Genomic DNA, 24,276 nt, shown 5'->3' with positions numbered 1-24,276 from the left:
TACTGGAGATTCTTATGGTCAGACCAAATTTCGAATGGGATTCCGCTTCCTTCGAGGAAGTGTCGCCAGCATTCTAAGGCTTTTAATATGGCTAATGCCTCTTTTTCCCATATTGGCCAACTTTTTTCAGTTTCGCTGAACTTCCGTGACAAATATCCACAGGGTTTTAAGTTCCCATTTTGATCCTTTTGCAATAGCACTGCCCCGTATGCACAGTCTGAGGCATCGCAATGGATTATGAAAGGGCTCCTGATATCAGGGTGTTTTAGGATGGGTCCTTCAGTGAAGCATTCTTTTAAGGTCTCGAATGCCTTTTGGCATTCTGGCGTCCAACTCAGTTTGGCGCCGGGAGCTTTCACTTTTGCTGTCTCCCCTTTCCCTTTTGTTTTTAAAAGTTCTGTAAGGGGTGCGGTTATTTGTGCAAAGCCTTTTATGAAGGGTCTGTAAAAATTTGCAAACCCCAGAAATGATTGTAATTGCCTCCTTGTTTGAGGCACTCCCCATTCTTTCACATCTGCTACTTTAGCTGGATCCATAGCTAACCCTTCTGGAGACATCCGATATCCCAGAAAGTCAATTTGAGTTTTATTAAATTCACATTTGGACAGTTTTGCGTACAGCTTTGCTTCTCTTAGTCTCTGCAAAACTTCCCGGACCAATTTTACGTGCTTTTCCTTATCTTCAGAAATGATCAAGATATCATCAAGGAATATGAACACCCCTCTGTACAATAACGGGTGTAGTATTTCATTTATAAGCTGCATAAAGCAGCCGCTTCCATTTTTTAACCCGAAAGGCAAAATTTCGTATTCAAAATGGCCGAATGCGCAGGAAAATGCGGTTTTCCAAGTATCCTCCGGTTTGATCCTTAATTTATGATACGCTTCAATTAAATCCAGTTTAGTAAATATGCTCCCTTTCTTCAATACGGTAATTAAATCCTTGACTAAGGGCATAGGGTATTTATTGTCCTTGGTAATTGCGTTTAAATTTCGATAATCAATGCACAATCTTAGGGAATTGTCTTTCTTCCTCCTAAATAACACTGGAGCCCCGAGAGGAGAATTAGATGGCTTAATGAAGCCTCGAGCCAGGTTTTTATCAATGTATTTTCTCAATTCCTCCTTCTCCTGCACAGACATGGGATACACTTTTGGTTTTGGTAAGTCTGCTCCTGGGGTTATTTCAATCCCTACTTCTATATTTCTTTTGGGAGGCAATTTACTGGCCTCTTTCTGATTGAAAACATCCGCAAAGTCTCTGTATTCAGGTGGCAATAGCTGTGGGTCTATTTCCCCTGCTTCGTCTTCCTCGTCCTCCTCTTCTGCAATTTTGCTTATCTCCCATTGCATCTGCTGTTCTTTAAATGCTAAGCTTTTTCCTCTCCAATCTACTTCAGGATTTGCTTGTTCGAGCCATGGTATCCCCAATATTACATGGTATGTGGCAATAGGGGCTATCACAAAGGATATTCTTCCTTCCCATTTGCCTATTTTGCATGGAACTCCCCGTAATTCCTTTGTAGATACTTCCCCAGCAGCGACTGATCCATCTAGCTGCGAAAATGCAATTGGGGAGTCAAGTGCCATCTGCTGGCATTTCAGCGCTCCTGCTAATTCTGGGGTTATAATGTTCCTAGAACACCCGCAGTCTACAAACGCCTTGCAGGTGGCCCGATTTTCTAGCCCCGAGAGGCAAATTGGTACTACTATCATGCGTTTGTCCCGACTCACCAATCTTTCCGAAGATTCTGGGGCCTGCACCTCCTCCTCCGCACGCCTCCCGGTTGCTGGCTTGGGCTTTGGGGCTTTTGGCGGCTCCCCCTTCCGGGCCCAGCATTCCGCTGCTCGGTGGCCCGTCTTCCCACATACAAAGCATCCCGGTTTAGGTTTGTTGTCGTCTCCTCTGGAGGGAATCCCCGGCCTCCCTCCGGGTCTTTCTTGCTTCCTCGTTTCTCCTCGACCTCTCGCCACCGGTCTTTGCTGGCCGCTGCTGCTCCTGAAGCGCTTTACTTGGGCCAGGGTGGATTCGACGCGCCCCGCTAGTTGAATCCATCCCTGGAGCGTCTCGGGGTCGTCTCTGTGCGCTGCCCAGCTGAAAATCTCGGGGCGTAGTCCCTCTTTAAATAGTTCCACTTTGGTTACTTCAGACCACTCCGGTACCCTTTCCGCGAGGTGGAGGAATTCCTCTGCGTACTCGGGCACCGTTTTGTCCCTCTGTTTTATTCCTTTCAGCTGGTCTCGAGCCCTCAATTGCTCTAGCCGGTCTCTGAACCGGTTCTCCAGTGCGGCGAGGAAGCGGGGCACTGACCTCAGGCATGGGTCGCGTCTGGCATGCAATTGCACATACCAGCTGGCCGCTCCTCGCTTTAGTGTGTTGCCGATGGCTCGAACCCTGCTTGCTTCGGAGGGAAATGTGTGTGCGTTGTCTTCCATGTATCCTCTAATGCTAATTAGAAAAAAGTTCAGTTCATCTGATTCCCCTCCGTATTCCAGCTTGAGATCTTCCCTTCTAGGCACCCATTCTGCAGCCCTTTGATGTTGTCTGGGCGGCATGGGGAAGGGTTGCATCAGGTTTCCTCGGGCGGCTCCTTGGAACACGCCGCGCCCCACTCCGGTGGTCATTCTGCGCGGCTCCTGGAAGTCTGCCGCCGCTGTCGGCTCTTCCGCCCATCCGCATACTGGCCTAGCTGTAGCCCCCTCATCTCGCCTTTCCTCGTCGTACGGCACATCCTCCTCCTCTTCCTGGACCCCCCGCTCCTCTCCGCCTTCGTCTGCGAATCCACTGGACCCGATCCCTGGCCCCAGTGGCCTTTCCACCCCGACGCCCATTCGGGGGGTTGGGAGCTCTGTTGGAGACGGCGGCCTCAGGGTCCCCAGGGCTCGCTGACGCTCCACTTCTCGCGCCATTCTGTCCCGGAACTGCAGCTCCTGCCAGTATTCCTCATCTCCCTCGTCCCTTGCCGCCACGGGGCTCTGCGTTGACGCCCGCTGGCCCCTCTGGCTCCAATCTCCTTCTTTGCTTGGTTCTCTCTCGGCGCCATATCGGCTGGCCTCCTTCTGGAGATTCTCTTCCAATAATGGCACCAATCTCCCCACGGTTTCCGACAGCCTGGATAAATTAGTTTCCAGGATGGATAACCGCAGGGCCACGGTCTCCGGCATACTTCCTCCAGATCCCCAACTGGTTTCTGCAGCCGCAGAGACGCCTCTTCCGAGCCTGGGAATTCTCTGGGTCACGCCGTTCGGCTTGGGGTACCCCGTAGAGGAAGCTATGGCTTGCAGCGTCTCTTCTCTCTTCGGCCGGGCCCCTTGCAAAGGCCTCTCTGCCTCATTTGGGCTTTGATCTTCTTCCTCGCTCATTATCACTTCACTGCGAATTCCGCAGGAGGGTGAGAAATGGGATTCTCGACTTTAATGTCAGGCTTACTTCAAAGGACCAGTCTGAACGCAGATCAAAGACAGCTGCTCTCAAACACAATCTTTATTGAAGAATACATGACTTTGGAAAAGTCGAGAATGACCTAATGTTTACATACATCTAATTTTATCACTTCTGATGCAACGTAATATCACACGCAAATATCATCATCAAACTCCACCTTCTGGATCACATTTCCACCAAGGTTTCTATCCCCCCACACTACAGCAATTATAATTGTTTATACTTTCACCCCTGAGTTCCCAGGCTCATTTTATCTTCTCCCGCCAGGTGCTCGCATGTTTATGTTATGAAGTCAGATTCAGGGCTTGGAAATTCAGCCCTGGGATCTGGCTGCATGACACCAGCCTGTTCCCCCGACTGTCATCTTGCCTTCATTCCAGACTCCTGCTTTAATAATCCCATCTTGTCTGATGGCTAAAGCGCATGACGTATTTGTATCTGTGGGTGAATGTATGTACTATGTACGTATATGTGTGCATGCATATTCATCTCCTGTTCATGCAGTTTAAAAAAGCTCTGGCTGAGATCTGCCACTGTGTATACGGAGAATAAGGCCCTGTCTGTGCAGCCACCGAGCCTCTGCAAAATAAACTCCAGAGAAGGAGACTCAAATGGACTTCAAGGCAACATAGTCCCCGGCCAAACAGCTCTTACTATCAGGAAATGTTTCCTTATGCTAGGTCGAATTGCTTTTCCTGCAAGTTGAGTGCCTTTGGAACTTTGAGCTCAGTTTGCAACAAATGAAGGAAGATGAGAATCAAGGGGAAAATGGTAGAAGAATAGAGAAAATGGGACATTTTAAAAGCAGAAGAAGAAGAAGAAGAAGAAGAAGAAGAAGAAGAAGAAGAAGAAGAAGAAGTAGTAGTAGTAGTAGTAGTGGGAAGACAGAGGATTTATTGGGATTGTCCCTGCCAAGAAAGGGATTGGGCTGTGGCGCAACTGGTTAGTAGCCAGCTGCAATAAATCACTACTGACTGAGAGGTCATGAGTTTGAAGCCAGCCCAGGTAGGAGTGAGCTCCCGACCATTAATAGTCTAGCTTGGTGTTGATCTAGCAGCCTGAAAGACAGTGGCATCTGTCGAGTAGGAAATTTAGGTATTTATTTATTTTATTTATTTACAGCATTTATATTCCGCCCTTCTCACCCTAAAGGGGACTCAGGGCGGATCACATTACACATATAGGCAAACATTCAATGCCTTTTAACATAGAACAAAGACAAACAAACATAGGTTCCAAGCGGGCCTCGAACTCATGACCTCCTGGTCAGAGTGATTCATTGCAGTGATTCATTGAAGCTGCTCTCCAGCCTGCGCCACAGCCCGAGCCCGAGGTACTTCACTTCACTTCACTTCACTTCACTTTATTTCTTAATTAGTCGCTTTCCACCAGGGTACTCCGAGCGACTTACAATTTAAAATATCATTCCACAATATAAAAACATTCAACCTAAAAACATTCAACAGTGACTATTTGGCAAATTTGATCTGATTTACTTAAATGCACAACCAAACAGCCAAGTCTTGAGCGCTTTTACAAAAGGTCGCAACTCCGACATTGCTCTAAGATATGGAGGCAATGAGTTCCACAGAATTGGAGCATAGGTCGAAAAGGCTCTATGCCTTGTAGCTTCCAGGCATACCTCCCTAGGGCCCGGTACGTATAGGAGATTTTTCTGGGAGGATCGAGGTGACCACTGATGAATAAAAGGAATGAGGCGGTCCCTAAGATATATTGGTCCTTGGTACTGCTTTATGTGGGGAGGCTAATTAAACTAATCTATGACACCATAAAACCTTCCAGCACTGTGCAGAAGAATGAGGAAGTACTCCATCAAGGACTCGGTGTCACAAGTGGATGGAGAAGCGGCAGCTCCCTCTGTGGCCGGAATCGAGCATACCCTCATGAAGCCAGAAGCTGGAATGTGAAATTGCCTCTGTGTCTGTCTATATATGTAGTATGTCTAATGGCATTGAATGTTTGTCATGCATATGTGCATTGTGATCTGCCCCGAGTACCCTTCGGGGTGAGAACAGCAGAATATAAATATTGTAAATAAATAAATATATAAATAAATAAACAAGGGCAGTTGGAGGGTCTGTGAGTTATCCCCACAAAGGGATTCCCTGGGACACATTTTCTTTATTTAGTACTGGGAAAGCACCCAGCCAAGTGCGTTGCAGAAAGGTATCCATTAGCCTCTTTCCTTCCCGTTCTCCTCCCTCATCGTACTGGAGATAATTGACTGATCCACTTGCCCTCCATCTCAGCATGTTAAGAAACTTAAAAACTCATCACTTGACCCTGAAGTGGAGGCTCTCCCTTGGACATCCTCCTTCTCTCCACTCTGATGAAATTTATGGAGTAAATTAGAAGTGAGCCTGCCTCATAAACCCAGGCCACTCTGCCCAGCGTGAGCCGGAAAGCGCAACTTCTTATGGGTTGGGATGGAATTACACGTCCCCCTTGCTTCTGTTTTGTACCATCGTGCATAAAAATAGGAATTGATTTTGCTTTTTTCCACTCAGGAGTGGGTTGAATGGAACAAGGCTGTTATCAGTAGGGTCCATCTGTTCTGTTGGAGGGCCCTATATGAGCAAGAAGCCGTGGGGGAGGCAGGCTGCGGGATGTTTCAAGATGGCAGAGAAATCCACAGGCGGGAAGAGAAGTTTGTTTGGCACTGAAGCTCTGAGGGATTTTGAACTCTGTTCTCTGAGGTTCCACAGGCACTGGGCTGCTAAGAAACCTCCTGAAAGACCACAGCCAGGTCTGCTGTTGGTCCTTGTCCAGCAGCACAATAGAAAGAAAACAGATGGAAAATATTGCAGCCCCCGACTACTCCTGTGGCTCACATTTTGCTTGCCACGTTCCAATAGTTGCCCATGTTCTTCTTGCAGGGGGAATGTGGTTTTTGGTGGATGACCACTGTAGTGTTGCCAGGTTTTCAAAACTAGAATATGGGATGTTTCTTTCTTTCTTTCTGCCCAACTCCTACATCATTACGTAACTTTACGTCTAGTTAACAACATAGCAGAGAGCCCAAGAAAACCTGTGAGCAAATTGTGAAGATGTGTAATAGGACACTGGGAAAATTACCAATGCATATGGGCGTCCAAAATGTAAATGGACCTTGGGACCACTGAGATATACATTGAGATCAATGCACTGCATCAGTCCCACTGTAAATTGGTCCCATTTGCAAGGATCACATTGCCAGCTCTGCTACATTGTAAGGTAACAACAGCTCTCTGCTTAATTCACTTACCATGTTTCTTTTCCTTCTCTTCCCAATCAGATCCCATTGGCCTCAACCACCCAAGGAGGATGCTGCTATCACGCTGGGGATGGTGGCTGTCCTCTTGCTCTCTTGCCAAGGTCTTGGTCGCTTCGGTCCTCCTCACAGAGAATGCCTCCTGGGCTGAATCCTTCAAACCTGAGCTGGAGGCCAACAGCAGCAACTCCTGTGAAGGGGTCACCAAATGCCTACCAGGAGTGATCCTCCCTGTTTGGCAACCAGACAACCCTTCCTTCGGAGACAAGGCCGCCAGGGCAATTGTCTACTTCGTGGCCATGATGTACATGTTCCTGGGGGTCTCCATCATTGCTGATCGTTTCATGGCCTCCATTGAGGTGATCACCTCCAAGGAGAAGGAGATCACCATCACCAAATCCAACGGCGAGACTAGCATTGGCACGGTGCGGATCTGGAACGAGACGGTCTCCAACCTCACTCTCATGGCCTTGGGCTCATCCGCTCCTGAGATCCTTCTCTCCGTCATAGAAGTTTGTGGCCATAACTTCCAAGCTGGTGAGTTGGGTCCCGGAACCATTGTGGGCAGTGCCGCCTTCAACATGTTTGTGGTCATTGCCGTGTGTGTCTACGTCATCCCGAACGGGGAAGTCCGCAAGATCAAGCACCTGAGAGTCTTCTTTGTCACTGCTTCCTGGAGCATCTTTGCCTACATTTGGTTGTACCTGATCTTGGCCGTCTTCTCTCCTGGGATCGTGCAGGTCTGGGAAGCCTTACTTACCCTTGTCTTCTTCCCAGTCTGTGTCGTATTTGCCTGGATGGCTGACAAGCGTCTGCTCTTCTACAAGTACGTCTACAAGAGGTACAGGGCCGACCCACGCAGTGGCATCATAATCGGGACAGAAGGTGCGTTTCCCAAGGGGATAGAGATGGACGGGGGCTTTGTGGCCAACGATCACCGGGAGAGCATTTTTATTGATGGGAGCGCAGCTTCCGTTGCCCCACTCCCGGTCACCACCCAAGAGGAGAAAGAGTTGGACGAGAGCCGCAAAGAGGTCATCCAGATCCTCAAAGACCTGAAACAGAAGCACCCAGACAAAGAACTGGAACAGCTAGTAGAGATGGCCAACTACTACGCCCTCTTGCACCAGCAGAAAAGCCGAGCTTTCTACCGCATCCAGGCAACCCGCATGATGACCGGGGCCGGAAACATCCTCAAGAAGCATGTTTCCGAATTCTCTAAGAAGTCCGCCAACCTGCTAGAAGTGCCCTCAGAGGCAGAAGTGGAAGAGAACTACAGCAAAATCTTCTTTGAGCCATTCATGTACCACTGCTTGGAGAATTGTGGCTCAGTTACTTTAACCGTGGCCTGTGAGCAGGCTGAGGATACCTACAACACCTTCTATGTGGACTACAAGACAGAGGATGGTTCCGCCAAAGCGGGTTCAGATTACGAGTACAGCGAGGGCACGTTGATCTTCAAACCTGGTGAGACCCAAAAGGAACTGAAGATCGGCATCATCGATGATGATATCTTTGAGGAAGATGAGCATTTCTTTGTCCGGCTGCTCAACTTGCGGGTGGGCGATGCCGAGGGTATGTTTGAGTCGGACTCCGCCGACCACCCCAAGGGCCGGCTTGTGGCCCCTTTGGTGGCCACCGTAACCATTTTGGACGATGACCACGCCGGCATCTTTACCTTCCAGGATAAACTGTTGAGGGTCAGCGAGTGCCAGGGGACCATGGAGGTCAAGGTGATCCGGAGTTCAGGAGCTCGGGGGACTGTGATGGTTCCTTACCAGACGGTGGAAGGGACTGCGCGAGGAGGAGGCGTGGACTACGAAGACTCCTGCGGGGAGCTGGAATTCAAGGATGACGAAACAGTGTAAGTAGACTGTGCCTCCCTTTGCAATCAATGATGTGATGCAACAGCTTGCCATATGGTTTTGTTTTACACATAACATTGAATATATATATACCCCTGTTTCCCTGAAAATAAGACATCCCCAGAAAATAAGACCTAGTAGAGGTTTTGCTGAATGGCTAAATATAAGGCCTCCCTCGAAAGTAAGACCTAGTAAAGTTTTTGTTTGGAAGCATGCAGGATCGGTAAATGTACATACTATAGATTGTTGTACATGTAAATAAAGGTAGTAACAAGAAATAACAATAATAATAATAATATAATTATTCTTGTATCCCACCTCCATCTCCCAGAAGGGACTCAGGGCAGCTTACACAGGGACAAGCTCAACAACAACATAAATTTACATACAAACAGAAATTTAAAACAGTAATTTTAAAACAGTATAGCAATCTATATATATAAAAGAGTGATGGCATCACGGCGACCCACAAAACAACAAAACTACAGGCCCCCAACCTCGAAATTTGACAACACAACCCATCATCCACACCTCTAGGTTGATACAACAAAAAGAAAAGAAAAATAAAGTCCTAATTAGAGGGAGAGGAATAATTGCTTTTATCCAATTGCTGCCAGTTAGAAGGCTAAGCTCCTCCAACTTGGTCTCCTAGCAACCCAATAAAAAATAATAAAAAACACTAAAAAATAATTAAAAATACTAAAAGATTAATACAATAAAATACTATAATAACAGAAAATAACTAAAAATAATGCAAAATAATAAAATATAATAAATAAAAAGATAACTTACAATCAAATTAATTAAAAAATACAAATAACGTCAAATAAAAATGACACAACAATTTTTAACCAATACCACCACCACTTTGCCACAGCAACGTGTGGCCGGGCACAGCTAGTAAAATATAATATAGAAATTCTTGAAAGGATTCACAGTTTGGTTATGCTATTTTGTGATGACAACTACTGTACAATAGATAATAAATTTTCATTTTTAAAAATTCAACCATAAATGTGAATTTGTCTTTATGGAAAAATAAGACATCCCCTGAAAATAAGACCTAGCGCATCTTTGGGAGCAAAAATTAATATAAAACACTGTCTTATTTTCAGTGAAAGAGAAGGCACCTTGAATCCATCTTACAATCATTTCATCTTATATTCAGCTTGCTTTGATGCAATTGACATGTATTTTTGCCAGGATTTTTTTTGTGACAGATGCTCTATGGCACAGTGTTGGGTTGCAATGTTGGACATACTGGACTTCTACTGTATGTATGGGTCAAGCTATATCATATGTGTCAAACTCAAGGCCCCTGGGCCAAACCCGGTCCACTATGTCACTTGATTGCTGAACTACAACTCCTGTATTCCTCATCATTAGACATCATGATTAGAGCTGATGGGAGTTGTGATACAGGAATATCTGGAAGGTGGTAGTTTGTTTTGTTGAGTCAGGAGAGTGAGGATTGAATTTAGATGCAAGGCTTGTGGATATGGTCTCTGACTTCACAATGTCCTTTAACCTCAGAGTCATAAGTGATGTTGGGTTGCCATTCCCATTATCCCCGGACTGCATGGTGGGTAACCAAAGGGGATGGGAGTTGTCACTCAATAACATCTGGGGACCCAAATTGGATATAAACTAAAGAGCACTGACCACTATATTAAAAATATATATAATTGGCCCTCTGTATTCATGGATTCTCTGTCCACAGATTCAATGGCCCTTTGAAGGCAACCAGTTTTTCTTTCATATTTCTTTCATATTCGCTGGCTCTCTGTTTTGTCTGCTTTCAATGGACACCTGGTATTTGGAAAGCAGGAGTCGGTGGCAATCCCAATGCCTTTAATTGCGGTTTCCGTTTTCCTTCATCTGCTGCAAAATTGTCGGGGCTAAGCGGGTGGCAGACTGTCAAAGTGCTCAAGAGCCCTGATTTTATTAGAAACCCGAACTCTTGATCACTTTATGTATTGCAAACGGAGGGGAAACCATTCCTACCTCGATGCAGCCAAACCTTTCTCCCCAGCTGCCACATAATTTAAAAATTGAAGTTTTATTAGAGCAAGAGAATGGGAGAGTGAGTCGAGGGGAAGGCTGCAATTTTATTCATTATACTGTATAAGAAATTTCATTTGGAACGCTTTGCTTCAGACCGGTACTCGGCGAATTAAAGCAATAATTTTGTGCAGCTTTGTTCTAGGCGAGCTTCCAAAAAAAGTGTTTTGTGTGTGTATATGTGGTTTTAAAATCCTAGGAGTTCAGCCCATCTGGCTAAGCAAGGGAAATTGAGAGCTGTGTGTTTGTTTAAAAGCATGATATGTTTCCCCCCGTTTTTATATATATATATATATATATATATATATATATATATATATATATAATGCAAATGATCTACACACAAAAAGAGCATAAAAACAAACAAACAGAATCGGAAAAAGAGAAAGATATGGAAATGGGAACAAACAACATAGGCATGTACTAAATTTGGAACTATTAAACATTATACTAAACATGATATCAAAGATGTGGCCAAGAGGCCCGGGTGTTCACAGTCTTATAAGATACAGGTTCTCAGCTAATGGGTCTTTGGAAATATGGGTACAAATAATAAGCAAGCCATCAGAACAAATGCAATTAAGGCCAAGATCGAAAAATCAGCTGATGACCCAAAATGCAGACTGTGCAAGGAAACTGATGAAACCATTGATCATATCCTCAGCTGCTGTAAGAAAATCGCACAGACAGACTACAAACAGAGGCACAACTATGTGGCCCAAATGATTCATTGGAACTTATGCCTCAAGTACCACCTCCCAGCAGCAAAAAACTGGTGGGATCACAAACCTGCAAAAATACTGGAAAATGAGCACGCAAAGATACTGTGGGACTTCCGAATCCAGACTGACAAAGTTCTGGAACACAACACACCAGACATCACAGTTGTGGAAAAGAAAAAGGGTTGGATCAGTGATGTCGCCATCCCAGGTGACAGTCGCATTAACGAAAAACAACAGGAAAAACTCGGCCACTCTCAGGACCTCAAGATGGAACTTCAAAGACTCTGGCAGAAACCAGTGCAGGTGGTCCCGGTGGTGATGGGCACATTGGCTGCTGTGCCAAAAGATCTCAGCCGGCATTTGGAAACAATAGACATTGACAAAATTACGATCTGCCAACTGCAAAAGGCCACCTTACTGGGATCTGCACACATCTATAAATACACATATTAAAATGTACTTACTTACTTAAGCGATCCCTCATTGTCTGAGTGTGATGGCCTTCCAAGTGTAGTGTCTTGGTAGTGGATATGTAGGTGATTGTGGAGCCCAATTCTTGACCCGCATGCTCTTCCACAGTGAGGACATCAGTTTCCAGGCAGAAGGCGGTCCCAGTCAGGGTTGGTGCAATACACCTTCCTCTTGGCACATTTCTCCCTTTTGCCTTCCATTCGCACCTCTTCGAACTCCACAGCACTGCTGGTCACAGCTGACCTCCAGTTAGAGTGCTCAAGGGCCAGGGCTTCCCAGTTCTTGGTGTCTATGTCACAGTTTTTAAGGTTAGATTTAAGCCCATCTTTTAGTCTCTTTTCCTGCCCACCAACATTCCGTTTTCCGTTCTTGAGTTAGGAGTAGAGTAACTGCTTTCGGAGACGATGATCGGGTGTTCGAACAACGTGGCCAGTCCAGCGAAGTTGATGGCATAGGAGCATGGCTTCAATGCTGGTGGTCTTTGCTGCTTCCAGCACACTGACATTTGTCCACCTGTCCTCTCAAGAGATTTGCAGGATTTTTCAGAGACAACACTGATGGAATCGTTCCAGGGGTTGAATGTGACATCTGTAGATGGTCCATCTTTTGCAGGCATATAATAGAGTTTGGGAGGACAACAGCTTTATAAACAATTAACTTAATTATTAATTAATTAATTAATGGTTAACTGTACAATTAACTTAGTTTGACACCACTTTAACTGCCATGGCTCCACTCCATTCCATAATTTTGGGAGTTGTAGTTTGGTGAGGGGCCCCTGGTGGCACAGTGTGTTAAGGCACTGAGCTGCTGAACTTGTGGACCAAAAGGTCCCAGGTTCAAATCCCGGGAGCAGAATGAGCGCCCGCTGTTAGCCCCAGCTCCTGCCAACCTAGCAGTTCGAAAACATCCAAATGTGAGTAGATCAATAGGTACCGCTCCGGCGGGAAGGTAACGGCGCTCCATGCAGTCATGCCGGCCACATGACCTTGGAGGTGTCTACAGACAATGCCGGCTCTTCGGCCTAGAAATGGAGATGAGCATCAACCCCCAGAGTCAGACATGACTGGACTTAACGTCAGGGGAAACCTTTACCTATTAGTTTGGTGAGGCATCATCCTTCTTTGGCAGCAAAGACTCAAGATATTGTGAAACTACAGCTCCCATGATTTTGTAGCATTGAGTCATGGCAGTTGCTGCTACTACTACTACTACTACTATTACTGAAGTGATGGCAAACTGTACTAGTTCTTCAGCAGTAGAGGCACCCATGGCGACTGGCGAGACTTTCATGGAACTATCCAAGGTCCTGAACTTGATTCCCTCACTGGAAAGGATTGTGGGGATTGTAGTCCATGGGGAGAAGGGAGAAAGGAGGAGGAGAAGAGGAAGAGGAGGAGGAGGAGCCGGGGAAGAGATAGGATGTGGTCAGGATTGCAATAGTTATCGGGGAAAAACACAAGCTAGTACAGATTGCAGCAATTTGCTTTTGCTTAAAATTCCTCAAAAGAACAAGGACTCACTCTATCCTATCCTATCCTCCCCTACAGAGTTAATGGCTTGCAAGCTTTTTGCACTTTTGAACTCAGTTTGCAGCAACTGAAGTAATCTGACTACAAAATTGGAGGAGGAGAGAGAGGTAAAGGTAAAGGTTTCCCCCTGACATTAAGTCTAGACGTGTCCAACTCTGGGGGTTGGTGCTCATCTCCATTTATAATCCAAAGAGCCAGCATTGTCCATAGACACCTCCTAGATCATGTGTCTGGCATGACTGCATGGAGCGCTGTTACCTTCCTGCAGAAGCGGTACCTATTGATCTACTCACATTGGCATGTTTTCGAACTGCTAGGTTGGCAGAAGCTGGGGATAATAGCGGGAGCTCACTCTGCTCTCCGGATTCGAACCGCCAACCTTTCGGTTAGCAAGTTCAGCAGCTCAGCGCTTTAACACACTGCACCGCCGGGGGCTCCAAAGCAGAGAGAACTCAGGACATTTTAAAAGCAGCTGAAAAAGAGGGATGGCAGAGGATTAATATGGACAAATATGGAACAAGAGGAGGAGAAGTAAAAGAGAGCAACATTTTGAAGATCTAGGGTTGGGGTGAGCATCTAGAGCAGGGGTCCACAAACTAAGGCCCGGGTGCCGGATGCAGCCCTCCAAGGTCATTTACCTGGCCCCCGCCCTCAGCTTTACACTTAGACTCGCCCAAAGTATGAAATGACTTGAAGGCACACAACAATAAAAATCCTACTTAACTTGAGCATCTCATTGGCCAGAAGCAGGCCCACACTTCCCATTGAAATCCTGAAAGATTGACAGTATATTGGTTAAAACTATTTTTATTTTTAAATATTGTATTTTTCTTTCATTTACTAATATTGTGCTATGGTAATAATATAATATATTGTGTATACATATAATATTGATAATAACTTATTTATTTATTTATTACAGTTTTTCTACCCCACCCGTCTCACCCAATAGGGGACTCAGGGTGGCTAATAATAATAATACAATATAATAATCTATATATATAAAAGAGTGATGGCATCACGGCAATTCACAAAACAACAAAAGTACAGGCCCCCCAACCTCAAAATTTGACAACACAACCCATCATCCACGCCTCTAGGTTGATACAACAAAAAGAAAAGAAAAACAAAGTCCTAATTAGAGGGAGAGCAATAATTTTTTTTATCCAATTGCTGCCAGTTTAGAGGGCTAATCTCTGCCCACTTCGTTGCCTAGCAACCAAGGGACAGCCAGGTTTCAGTTAGGGGACAGGCAGATTTAGGCCGCACTTAGACTTCTTCCACAGATTATCTAATTTGCACTGGATTATATGGCAGTGTAGACTCAAGGCCCTTCAACACAGCTATATAACCCATTTGTAATCTTATATTATCTGCTTTGCACTGAATTATCTTGACTCCACACTACCATATAATCCACTTCAGTGTGCATTTTATACAGCTGTGAAGAAGGAGCCTCATATAATCCAGTTCTGAGCAGATAATATAAGATTAGAAATATACAGTAGAGTCTCACTTATCCAACGTAAACAGTCCGGCAGGATAAGTGAATATGTTGGATAATAAGAAGGGATTCAGGAAAAGCCAATTAAACATCAAATTAGGTAATCGTTATACAAATTAAGCACCAAAACATCATATTATACAACAAATTTGACAGAAAAAGTAGTTCCATGCGCAGTAATGCTATGTAGTATTTACAGTAGAGTCTCACTTATCCAACACTCGCTTATCCAACGTTCTGGATTATCCAACGCATTTTTGTAGTCAATGCTTTCAATATATCGTGATATTTTGGTGCTAAATTCATAAATACAGTAATTACTACATAGCATTACTGTGTACTGAACTACTTTTTCTGACAAATTTGTTGTCTAACATGATGTTTTGGTGCTTAATTTGTAAAATCATAACTTAATTTGATGTTTAATAGGGTTATCCTTAATTCCTCATTATCCAACATATTCGCTTATCCAACGTTCTGCCGGCCCGTTTATGTTGGATAAGTGAGACTCTACTGTACTGTATTTACAAATTTACCACTAAAATATCACAATGAATTTAAAACACAGACTACAAAAACATTGATTCTGAAAAGGCAGACTGCGTTGGATAATCCAGAACATTGTATAAGCGAATGTTGGATAAGTGAGATTCTTCTTTAATATGAAATAATTACTGGGATAGAATAATGCAGAACAATATAATCTCTAAAACCAGGACAGTAAATAAACAGGGGAATTCCACACAGGAAACAATCAGGGCCAGCTAACACCTCCCAACAAAGTATTCCCATCATCAAAGTCTGGAAAATCCTCTGTTTTCTCAGGGCCACAGACAGTAGAAGCACATAAAATATCGCAAACAACACCACTCTGAAAACAAGGGAATTCCAGACAGGAAACAATCAGGGCCAGCTAACACCTCCCAACAATAAATTCACTCAGGGAGGAAACAGCCAGGCTTTAAAGCTGCAAGGCCATTACATCCTAATCATTTTTCCTAATTGCAGCATTCATACTTGCCTCCAACAAACAAAAAAAAAACAATCAGAAATATTGTATATTCACAACCTTTAGGAAATAATATACCCTGATGGCGCAGCGTGTTAAAGTGCTGAGCTGCTGAACTTCTGGACCGAAAGGCCACAGGTTTGAATTGGGGGAGCGGAGAGAGCCCCCACTGTTAGCCCCAGCTTCTGCCAACCCAGAAGTTCGGAAACATACAAATGTGAGTGCATCAATAGGTACTGCTCCGGCGGGAAGGTAACGCCGCTCCATGCAGTCATCCCACATGACTTTGGAGGAGTCTACGGACAACGCCGGCTCTTCGGCTTAGAAATGGAGATGAGCACCAACCTCCAGAGTCAGACTCGACTGGACTTAATATCAGGGGAAAACCTTTACCCTTGACCTTAACTACCACCAATTCCTCAATACTTTATTTCCCAAACCACCATGTTTCGCCACAGCAACGCGTGGCCGGGCACAGCTAGTGATTCTATGATTTTATGTGTATTACTAGTATTGTATAATATAATAATATAAAGTATATTTTATATATTAAATGTACTGTAATATTACTAATAATATTACAGTATAGTGGTATAGTGCAATATATTAATATATAATGCTAATATTGTACTATACTAATAATATAATATATTGTATGTACATACAACTTATAAGCCACTCTGAGTCCCCTTGGGGGTGAGGGAGGGTGGGGTATAAATGTAGCAAATAAATAAATAATTGTTGTTGGGGGCGGCGGTGTTTATACTACAAATAAGATATGTGCAGTGTGCATAGGAATTTGTTTTGGTTTTTTTTTTTCAAATGATAATTCGGCTCCTCAACAATCTGAGGGACCATGAACCGGCCCTCCACTTAAAAAGTTTGAGGACCCCTGATCTAGAGACTCCTGAGGCCCATCCGGCACCTTCCTGTCTTCTCTGCAAGACTCTAGGGAGGCATATTTCTCTGCTGCCGGAACATTTTGTCTCTTCCCACCCGCACTTCAGCTGCCGCCTGCCTTCCCTGCTCTGCCAAGCTCCAAAGAGGCATAAATTGCTATTGATTTGTCACTCTTGATGATGCTTCAAGCCTCCAGTTCATCAGCATTAGCCTAATCTGGTTCTGTTGCTGACAAGCGGAGGAGAGAGGAAAGAATTAACGTGCAGGTGTTGTAGTGCAAGAGACAGAGGAAGAAGAAGGGAATTTAATTCATGGCGTGAATGGGAATCACTGGCCTTGTCCTGGTATCAGTCCCATCTCTGCCTCTTCTACCTTTTCCTCACTGTCCATTCCTTGCGAGGTATTCCTTTCATTCCCTAGAAGAAAGGAAATGAATGCAGGCCGAACCGCACTAGCGATTGCTCCATTTTGCCTCTTTTAGCCACTGTTATTTTGCCTGCCTTATCTTCCCTTCCCATTCTAGCATGATTCATTCCTGAGCTGGCCAGCCAAGAAAGGGGAGAAAGGTCTCCTGTATTTTTAATGTCTGGCATTACCGAGGTGCTGACAGGTTGTTTTTTTATTAATGGCTCATTTTTGTCATTTCTGGATTAGAGAGGGAGAGAATAAGAGAAAGACAGTGTGGGTAGGGGCGACCTTACCCTGGAGGCAAAACGATTTGGGTGCGGAGGCGTAAAAAAGGGGATAAGGAATGATAGCCCATCGGAACAGCACTGATTCCCTCATCTTTAGGAACCATAGGATGCAGTATATATTTCTCTTTTGCCATGTGGATGCCACTGAAAAGCATCTCTGTTTCTAGATCCAAGCATTTTGTCTGTCTGTCATCATTTGCTTTCTCTGCATGAAACCTTTGCCATCATATAAGAAGAAAGAGGCACGCACAGAAAGCAAGGAAGAGACTCAGCACCCAATGGCAGTTCATGCTGTTCATGTCAGGAGTACAGTTTCCTTCCAGACTTATAGAATCACTAGCTGTGCCCGGCCACGCGTTGCTGTGGCGAAGTCTGGTGGTATGGGATATAAAGTATTGAGGAATTGGTGGTAGTTAAGGTCAAGGGTAAAGGTTTTCCCCTGACATTAAGCCCAGTCATGTATGATTCTGGGGGTTGGTGCTCATCTCCATTTCTAAGCCGAAGAGCCGGCGTTGTCCGTAGACTCCTCCAAGGTCATGTGGGATGACTGCATGGAGTGGCGTTACCTTCCCGCCGGAACAGTACCTATTGATGCACTCACATTTGCATGTTTTTGAACTTCTGGGTTGGCAGAAGCTGGGGCTAACAGTGAGGGCTCTCTCCGCTCCCCCAATTCAAACCTGCGGCCTTTCGGTCCAGAAGTTCACCAGCTCAGCGCTTTAACACGCTGCGCCATCAGGGGATATTATTTCCTAAAGCTTGTGAATATACAATATTTTTCAATTTTTTTTTGTCTGTTGGAGGCAAGTACGAATGCTGCAATTAGGGAAAATGATTAGGATGTAATGGCATTGCAGCTTTAAAGCCTGGCTGTTTCCTCCCTGAGTGAATTTTTTGTTGGGAGGTGTTAGCTGGCCCTGGTTGTTTCCTGTCTGGAATTACCTTGTTTTCAGAGTGGTGTTGTTTGCAATATTTTATGTGCTTCTACAGATAATATAAGATTATAAATGGGTTATATAGCTGTGTGGAAGGGCCTTGAGTCTACACTGCCATATAACTGGCAGCAATTGCCTAAAAACAATTATTCCTCTCCCTGTAATTAGGACTTTATTTTTCTTTTCTTTTTGTTGTCTCAACCTAGAGGCATGGATGAGGGGTTGTGCTGTCAATTTTCGAGGTTGTGGGGTGTTTAGTATTGTTGTTTTGTCCGCTGCCGTGATTCCATCATTCTTTTATATATATAGAAAGAGGCACGCTCAGAAAGCAAGGAAGAGACTCAGCACCCAATGGCAGTTCATACTGTTCATGTCAGGAGTATAGTTTCCTTCCAGACTTATAGAATCATAGCTTTGGAAGAGACCTCAAGAGCCAATCAGTCCAGCCCCATTCCACCAGGCAGGAAGACAATCAAAACACTCTTGACAGATAGCCATCTAATCCCTGTTCAAAATTTCCAGAGAAGGAGACCTCGAGGCAGCATATCCCAGTGTCCAACAGCTCTTGCTGTCAAGAATTTCTTCCTAATGTTCAAGTTGAGTTTGTTTTCCTGTAGTTTGAATCCGTTGCTCTGTGTCCTAGTCTCTGGAGCTGCCTCCGTCTTCCATGTGAGAGTCATTCAAGTATTTAGACGTGGCTCTGATGTCTCTTTTGAAACTAAACATACTTTCCCCACTAAACCTCTTCTCATCGGGCTTGGCTTCTGGGTCTTTGGTCATTTGTGTTGCTCTTCTCTACACAACCTTCAGTTTGTCAATATCCTTAAATGGTGATGCCCAAAACTGGACATAATATTCCAGGTGAAGTCTAGCTAAAACTGAATGAGTGAGACTTTCACCTCCCTTGATCTAGACCAGTGGTTCCCAAACTTATTTGGCCTACCACCCCCTTTCCAAAAAAAATATTACTCAGCGTCCCCTGGAAATTAATTTTAATATTAATATTAATTCAGTGGCACAATGTGAACAGTAGCAGTGCACGATTTCACATGCCTCAATGCAAGTGAGGATGCGGGAACCGAGCCAACGTCCAGTACGTTGTTCAAAGAAAAATTAAGCGTTATGAGCAGAATACATAAATCAATTTTTCTAAATCTTCTCTTCTTTCTTTTATGCTTTCTAACCGTAAGGGTGAAATGCACCTGTGGCCATCACCGCCCCCCTGGATCGCTGCAGCACCCACCAGGGGGCGGTAGCGCCCACTTTGGGAACCACTGATCTAGACAATATGTATCTATTGATGCCACCTGGAATTTACTTAGCTTTTTAAGCTGCCACATCACATTGTTCACTCATGTTCAGTTTGGAAAGAGCTGTCCAAGACACTGAATCTAAATCCCCAAATAGATTCAGCCAAAGTTTTCTTTTAAAAGACGTAGAAAAACATCTATCAAAGTAAAACACTACATCTGGTTTAGAAAAGAATTGAAAACACCGTTAGACACCATCTGACCCACACTGCTCCCCATGATAGTACAGTCAGCCTTCGGTATTTTCATAGATTCTGCGACCACAGATTTAACTTGGAAATAGGACTGGGCTAGCACAGCAGGTTAAACTACCAGCTGCATTAAATCTTATCAATGGAAAGGCTGACAGTTCAAAACATGGGTCAGGGTGAGCTCCTTATTACTGTATATGCATGTATATGACTAAGTTTATGTGGGATCACTACTTGTGTATGTGTGTGTTAAGGGAAAAACACCTGGTCAATTACAACTCATAGTTGAGGAATTAGAACAATCAAGGCTAACAAGCTTGAACCACTCCCTGAATGGGGTATAACTTTGGGAAATGTTTGTAATGTCTTTTGGGGGACTTACTGAATACTTGCTGAGAGCCTACTATGAAGATGCATGAGTTTAATGCAAGGAAATTTATGTGAGTTTTGTTGCTGGAAGTTTTATTGTGTTTCTTTTTGACTCTGCTACCTAAGAGTAAATTTTTGATTTTTCTTCCATTTCTCTGGCTTTTTTTCTTTTGCTCATTGTGGATACAACAAAAGACTGGATAAGTCTGGACAGGACTGCATGCAGTTTGTTTTTCAACAAACCCGTAACACTCCTGGCCTTTAGCCAAGCTTCTGTTTACCTAGCAGTTTGACATACCTATTTATCTACTCACATTTTGCTATCGAAGACTTTCATGGCCAGAATCACTGAGTTGCTTTGAGTCTTTCCAGAAGCATTCTCTCCTGACATTTCACTCACATCTATGGCAGACATCCTCAGAGGTTGTGAGGTCTGTTAGAAACTAGACATGTGGAATTTATATGTGGAATGTTCAGGTTGGGAGAAAGAACTCTTGTCTGTTGGAGGCGGGTGCAAATGTTGCAACATGTAATGCTAATCAAGCTGGCCAAATGCAACATTCACACTTGCCTCAAACAGACAAGAGTTCTTTCTCCCACCTTGGACATCATTCCACAGATATATAAACCCGACTTGCTTAGTTTCTAACAGATCTCACAACCTCTGAGGATGCCTGCCATAGATGTGGGCAACATGTCGAGAGGGAATGATTGTGGAACATGGCCATAGAGCCTGGAAAACCCACAGTAACCCAGTGATTCCGGCCATGAAAGCCTTCGACAACACATTGCTGTCTTATCTAGTCAGTCATGTCTTCTCATGATATGCCTAAAGCATGAGAGTCCACGTTGTAAGTCCACTTAAAGTCCACAACATGCTTCTGGTCCCCATTTTTTAAATGTTATTTTTAGCTTTATTGAGAGAGAGATGTGCTGGGGCGGGACTGCATGTGGTCTCAAATGGGTTTTCACCGCTTTGCTTTTGCTGCCTGTGGAAGTGCCACCTGCATATGGAGACCTTCCATTATCCCCCTCCCAGCAAGTGTTCCTGGACCTCTCTCTCCGCCTCCCTCCGCAAGAGAGAGAGCCGTCAACTCTCTCTTATTTTTAACTCCAGAACTCCAACTGCTTGTGATAAAATTGTAGGAGTTGCTAAGGGCTGTCACCACTTTCAAGGCAACAAGAGAAACGAACCGAGGATGCCAGCCAGGGAGGCAAATTGGTGTTTTTCCTCCTGATATGGATTCTGAGTTTGGAATTTGATGGCACAGGTGGCGTGTTGTGTAGCGGAGTAGCTCGGTTGTAAATTTCAAGGAGGACAGGTTTTCTTCTCACAACCCTAAACAATTGCAAAACAATATATATTATACATGAAGGTAGCCTGTGCCAAACTGACGCCAGCTGTCACTGCGGTGATTGGTGGTGGCAGGACTCCTGGCAGGTTGTCATTGCAAGTCTGATATGAGCGTGGGCACGGGAAATGTGGGAACGGTGCTAAAGAGGAGGAGGAGGGCTTTGTCAAGGCGCATGATGTGCTCAGTGACCCTGTGCTCTGCGCATCGATGCTCAGAGAAGGAAGGTGTGCCACCACTTAGACTGAGGCCGAGGAAGAACTTCGGAAGGAATTTCTCTCTCAAATCAACATGCTTGCCAGTAGGATCCCAAATGTCAGACCTGTATCAATTATGCGTCGTTGTCGACCAAAGACTTGGTCCCTGTCCCAAGGTAGTAGCAACACAAAATATAACTAAATGAAAGACAATGATTAGGTGAGGTGCCATAAATGTAGGATTTTCTCTCTAGTTCCATCAGCACAGTTCTGTGGCTTTCTAACAATGGACGTTAGCCATGGAGTTACACTGGAGAACCTAGAGATTCCCAAAGAGACCATATTACTGAATTGCTGTGAGTTTTCCGGGCTGTATGGCCATGTTCCAGAAGCATTCTCTCCCGACGTTTTACCCACATCTATGGCAGGCATTCTCAAGGTAGTGAGGTCTGTTGGAAACTAGGCAAGTAGAGTTTATATATCTGTGGAATGTCCAGGGCGGGAGAAAGAACTCTTGTCTCGGGCTGTGGCGCAGGCTGGAGAGCAGCTGCAATGAATCACTGCAATGAATCACTCTGACCAGGAGGTCATGAGTTCGAGGCCCGCTCGGAGCCTATGTTTGTTTGTCTTTGTTCTATGTTAAAAGGCATTGAATGTTTGCCTATATGTGTAATGTGATCCGCCCTGAGTCCCCTTCGGGGTGAGAAGGGCGGAATATAAATGCTGTTAATAAATAAATAAATAAATAAATTGTCTGTTGGAGGCAAGTGTGAATGTTGCAATTGGCCACCTTGATTAGCATTGAATGGCCTTGATGCTTCAAAGCCTGGCTGCATCCTGCCTGGGGGAATCCTTTGTTGGGAGGTGTTAGCTGGACCTGATTGTTTCTTGTCTGGAATTATTCTGTCTTCTGAGTGTCGTTCTTTATTTACTGTCAAGATTTTAGAGTTTTTAAATACTAATAGCCAGATTTTGTTCATTTTCAAGCATGTGGACCATTTCAACAGAAAGGAGAAAACCATGAAAATTAGGAAGTGTTTCCTAATGTTTGGGTAGAATCTCTTTTCTGACAGTTTGAATTCATTGCTCATTGTGTCCTAGTCTTCAGAGCAGCAGAAATCAAGCTTGCCCCTTCCTCAACGTGACATCCTTCCCTATATTTGAACATGGTTGTCATGTCCCCTCTCTTCCTTTTTTTCTCCAAGCTAAACATAACCAGTTTCCTAAGTTAATCCTCATAGGGCTTGACTTCCAAACCTTCAATAATTTCTGGACACCTTCCCGCTTGTCAATATCCTTCTTGAATTGCGGTGCCCAGAATTGGGCACAGTATTCCAGATGAGGTCTTACCAAAGCACGACATAGTGGGATTGTGAATTCCCTCAATCTTGACACTATACCCTATCGATGCAGTCCAGAATCATATTGGCTTTCTTAGCTATTGACTCATGTTCAGTTTGTGTCTGCTAAGACTCCTGGATCCCTTTCACATGGACTGTTTTCAAGCCAGGTATCACACATCCCATATCAGTACATCCTATATCCCAGGCATGGGGAAACTTCGGAAAGGGCCTGAGGCTGTTAGGAATTGTGGGAGTTGAAGTTCAAAATGTTGTGGTAATCTCTGAGCGGTTAGACTCAATTTAACCCTCTCTGGGTGGGAGATTCCACCAAAATCAGCAGAATAGCAAAAGCAAAGCTTTCAAATGCAACAGTTACTTACACTGGGCAAGCAAGAGAAGCCTTTAGGATTGCAATGGACTGCAGAGTCTCAATAAAAGTTCAAAAAGTATTTATTCAGGTAAAAAGAACTCCATTGTAGATAAAAAGGCTTGGGAGCTGTCTAGACTACTCTAGACTGGTTTCTAAGGAAAAATAAGAAAGGAAAAATAACAAACATCTACATAGTTACATCTTGCCAGGAGAGATGGCAGGATGCTTCTTGTTAGCTTGAAGAACAAAGGGAGAAGAGAGAACCACAATGGTTCTGATCTCATGGTCCAGTTTATTGGGGCCATAAAAGACATTCTGATCAATGGGAAGTTAGTGTCCCTAAAGATTCACATTTCTACTAACTTCAAAGCAAAAAGGATGTGACGTAAACAGGATAGAGTGAAACACAGTAAAGCCTGTCTAGGCATGCTTTGGAAACAGGGAAAGGATTCCCTCAACCTAACTCTATCATCTATCTAATTACATCTAGACTTGAGTAGTCCAGGATGATTTCCCAACACAAAACACTTGGAGGGCCGAAGTTTGCCCATGTTTGCTATATCCTTTATTAGTTTACAAATTCTAATTGGAGGAAGCCACATTAGTGCCACTGTTTCCCGTCCAATTCAGACCAGGTGTCTTTCCCCCCTCCGTTGTGGCTGATTATCTGGATCCGTTGCCGGCAAAGGGTCCCTTCTCATTCCCAATTGACTTGCCCTCTCTCTGCCTTGTGGA

At 44.4% G+C, this 24,276-nt stretch overlaps 1 protein-coding gene across 4 annotated transcripts in view; it reads left to right on the top strand.

Annotated features, from left to right (window-relative positions):
* slc8a2 (solute carrier family 8 member A2) overlaps positions 1–24,276 on the top strand; it is a 179,981-nt gene that overhangs the window by 60,621 nt on the left and 95,084 nt on the right. For all 4 annotated transcript variants that reach the window (XM_062962401.1, XM_062962400.1, XM_062962398.1 and 1 more), the window contains exon 2: positions 6,740–8,579. In XM_062962401.1, the coding sequence (XP_062818471.1) occupies positions 6,769–8,579 (1,811 nt within the window). In that variant the 5' untranslated portion in view covers positions 6,740–6,768. The remainder of the gene's footprint in view (positions 1–6,739; positions 8,580–24,276) is intronic.

This window comes from Anolis carolinensis, unplaced genomic scaffold (genome assembly GCF_035594765.1).
Source record: "Anolis carolinensis isolate JA03-04 unplaced genomic scaffold, rAnoCar3.1.pri scaffold_10, whole genome shotgun sequence".
NCBI lineage: Eukaryota > Metazoa > Chordata > Lepidosauria > Squamata > Dactyloidae > Anolis > Anolis carolinensis.
Note: the sequence above shows the minus strand (reverse complement) of the source record. Positions and strands in the feature narration are given on the sequence as shown.